The sequence below is a fragment of the Etheostoma spectabile genome, chromosome 13 (genome assembly GCF_008692095.1).
Source record: "Etheostoma spectabile isolate EspeVRDwgs_2016 chromosome 13, UIUC_Espe_1.0, whole genome shotgun sequence".
NCBI classification, from domain to species: domain Eukaryota; kingdom Metazoa; phylum Chordata; class Actinopteri; order Perciformes; family Percidae; genus Etheostoma; species Etheostoma spectabile.
Window position 1 is genome coordinate 10,952,307 of NC_045745.1, and position 3,338 is coordinate 10,955,644.

The 3,338-nt window shown below is 40.3% G+C and overlaps 1 protein-coding gene across 3 annotated transcripts in view; it reads right to left on the reverse strand.

The window, feature by feature from the left end:
- The window catches only part of trim37 (tripartite motif containing 37), a 25,300-nt gene that overhangs the window by 21,119 nt on the left and 843 nt on the right, over positions 1-3,338 (reverse strand). For all 3 annotated transcript variants that reach the window (XM_032534673.1, XM_032534671.1, XM_032534672.1), the window contains exons 2-3: positions 1,820-1,902; positions 315-416 (exon numbers count right to left, since the gene is read on the reverse strand). In XM_032534673.1, the coding sequence (XP_032390564.1) occupies positions 315-416; positions 1,820-1,840 (123 nt within the window). In that variant the 5' untranslated portion in view covers positions 1,841-1,902. The remainder of the gene's footprint in view (positions 1-314; positions 417-1,819; positions 1,903-3,338) is intronic.

Here is a 3,338-nt window from a genome sequence, read left to right on the forward strand (position 1 = left end):
TTTTTTTAAACTGTCTCTTGTGAGTCCCCATACTTTATGGAAGTGCAATACTAAGTCCATGGAGTACTCATCTCAACGCTTTTCACAAACCTCTTTCATGTTAACTTTTCCCCGTTCAGGGTATCACACGGTATATGCACCTTTCCTTTAACCCCCAAAATGGAGCGTACTGTACATCAACTGATTCTGTGAAATCCAGGCTATTAATATGTTTGCATAACTAACCAGTTTTTGTGTGTAATATAGGAATCAACTGCTAACAGCAGGTGAGGGAGAACATTCTTTTGGTCCCGGTCTGCTGGAAACAGACTTACTCTTATGCAGCTGAAGCAGCAGAGTTTGGAGCAGTGTGGGCAGAGACGAGCATCCCTCAGTTTCTCCATGCAGATGAAGCAGCGAAACACCTCGGCAATGCTCTGCACAGGGACAGGAGAGAGATGCCTCGGCTCAGTTTGACACTAACTGCAGCGGCAGAAATCCCCACAGGGTTGAATCAACATCACTCAAGATACAGTGTCAACAGAAACTGAACATCATACCATTCAGCAGGTTTATGAAAGGTTTTTTTAATGAATCATGTTGGATTGTATAATTGTACTTCAAGTAAAGTGGAAAGTAAAACAGATGTATAGATAAATGGTAATGAAATTTCCCTTGTTCAATCTTATAAATATCTGGAAATGTTGGTTAGATAACAGTCCTACTTTTAAACCTGGTGTGGAACAAGTGGCACAAAAACTGAAGATACAAATTGGTTTCTTATAAATCAGAAAAAAAGATGTTTTTTCCACTTGAAGACAGGAAAACCTGTTGGACAATCATCCATCAAGTCTGTGCTCAACTATGGGGATCTCATGCTCCTCAATCCACTTTACAAACAACTGCAGTTTACTATTGTGTTTACTATTCCTATGCCCTGCGTTTCATTTCATGAGAAACATATTGTACACCTAACCGTTTACTGTAAGAAACATCGCTTCTCAAATTTAACGCCACTGTTCATCAGACCAGATCCCAGGACTGGCAAAATCATGACACCCCATGAGAAGGCCTAAACACTGAGCTTGGGAAGGAATAACAGTGGACAATACAACTATAAAAATATCATTCCATTGGATGCTGAACTTTAAATTTTGGACCTCTTTAGAGATGTCTGCCAATGTTTCTGATGCTGTTTGTTTGGGACTGGCTGAGTTTCGTTGTGTGTCTGATGTTTTCTATTTCTCTCTGCTAAACTCAGGTCTTTCTTGCTTGAAAATAAATTTAAAAAACTTGATTACAGTGGAAATTACCTTAGTAGATAATAATCATACTGCATTTTTCAAAATCAATGTTCTATGTTATAACTATCTGTTCTAATTACAAGGAGAAATTCCTTTTGGAAAAAACCTACAGGCCATAACATAGGTGTTGCTAACATTAGTTAAATCACTTAAAAATGTTTTTCTAACAGCCCAGGTGGCTGAATTTGAATGCTGATATTTCACTCAGTAAATTTTTGTTGTATGTTTTTGGTCTCAATATGATTTATCATTGTATAGTTACTCTAAGATGGCTAACAAACATAAAATTGTTAATTTGACCTTTATCTTTAATGGGAGTACAGAAGCAGCAGCCATCAAATCATGGGCTTCAGTCACAAAAGGTCAGAGCGGATCGGGTCAACAAATATGAGTATATTAGCATAAAATGGCCCCACTCTGTTATCCATAACAATGCTTGACCCTTGACTAGTCTGTTCCTGCCTCTACAGCCGGCTCAGTCCTCTATCAGGCTTCATCTTCCAGCGGTCAGCCTTGCCTGATGTGTGTGTACATACCTCAACACTTTGTTCATCCATTTCGGCGGCCAGTTTGAAGTTCTTGTTCCCAGGGACGAATCAAAGAAGTCGCAGCCGGTGATCTAAAAAGCAAAGCATTGTTAAAACTAATTACCTTTGATCGTACTACATTACCATGTAATGGTCGTGATAAACTGTACAGCTCATGTTTCAAGTGCCTACGAGCTCATATCATGTAGATATTAACTGAAACCAGTGGTTCCTAGACGTTATGAAAAAAAAAGCGGAACTGTGGCATCTTCTACACCACTTCTAAAAAAAACAGCCTATGCAGTGTTTTCCCAAGGTTTGTGAAAGACTTAGGTGCATATATTGGGCCAGGGGTTCAGGGGTCCTTCCTCAAGAAAATGTTACGTTTTTAAATTAAATGTCATTTTGGACCATTATTGTTCCCATATCTGTTTCCAAAAAGTTTGAAAAACTACAGTAGATAAAAAAAAAAATAACACAAAAAGAAACAACTTGCTAAAGAATTCTACTGGGGACCAACTACAATCATTTGATGAGAGAAAAAAAAAAAATTCATATAGTTAGTTTTGATGCTCACATTGATTTTACATTCATTGGGCTTAGGTGGTGTCCAAAATGGCTTGGGTGCTGCACCCTAACCTTATGATGGTAGGGAAAACCTTGCTTTTTTAAAATGCTGTACAATAGTTTAACCAGAGGGCAGAAAGAGACAAAGATCCCTCTGAGCAACAGTTGAATAAGAAGCGAAGAAATCAGCAGTCATTGGTCAAAAATATATCAAAATATGTGCAGATTTATTTAGGAACAGGTTCCAAGTTTCAGAGTCAAGTGCACAATAATGCAGCTTTTAACAAGCTGGAGTTTACAAGCAACATGTTAGTTTAGCAAACTGCACAATAAAAACAGAAGGTTAGTCTAGGGTTAGCACTGTGGGAATACCAGCTGAACATATAGTCCGGCAGCCCAGAGCCTTTAGATCAAACGAAGAGTACCAACATTTGAGCACAGGGGCATCCAGGGGATGACCTCGCATATGCAGATATGGATATTTGCCGGAGCCCCACTGCTATGTTTGGCCCCTGAGGGCCTCAAATAGGGCTAAAAAAAAATGTGTTCAATCAAACATTCAAAAGTACTCTCTCAAACCAATCTGATATGAACAGGCAGGTCACACAGAGTACTGAATGGCCCCAGCCAGACAAATTATCCGTTTCGGAGGGCCTGACAGACACCAAAAAAGGCGGCTCAGATATGGCCTACATGAAACAGAGACCACATGAAACCACCATCCAATGAAAAAGGGATGGTAGTAGCTCAGTCCATAGGGAGTTGGGTTGGGAACCGGAGGGTTGCTGGTTAAAGTCCCCGTACGGAACAAAGTAGGGTGCTGGTAGCTGGAGAGGTGCCAGTTCACCTCCTGGGCCTTGAGCAAGGCACCGAACCCCCAACTGCTCAGGGCGCCTTTCCATGGGCACTCTGACATCTCTCCATTTGTGCATGTGTGTAATTCAGGCCTGTGTGTAATAAC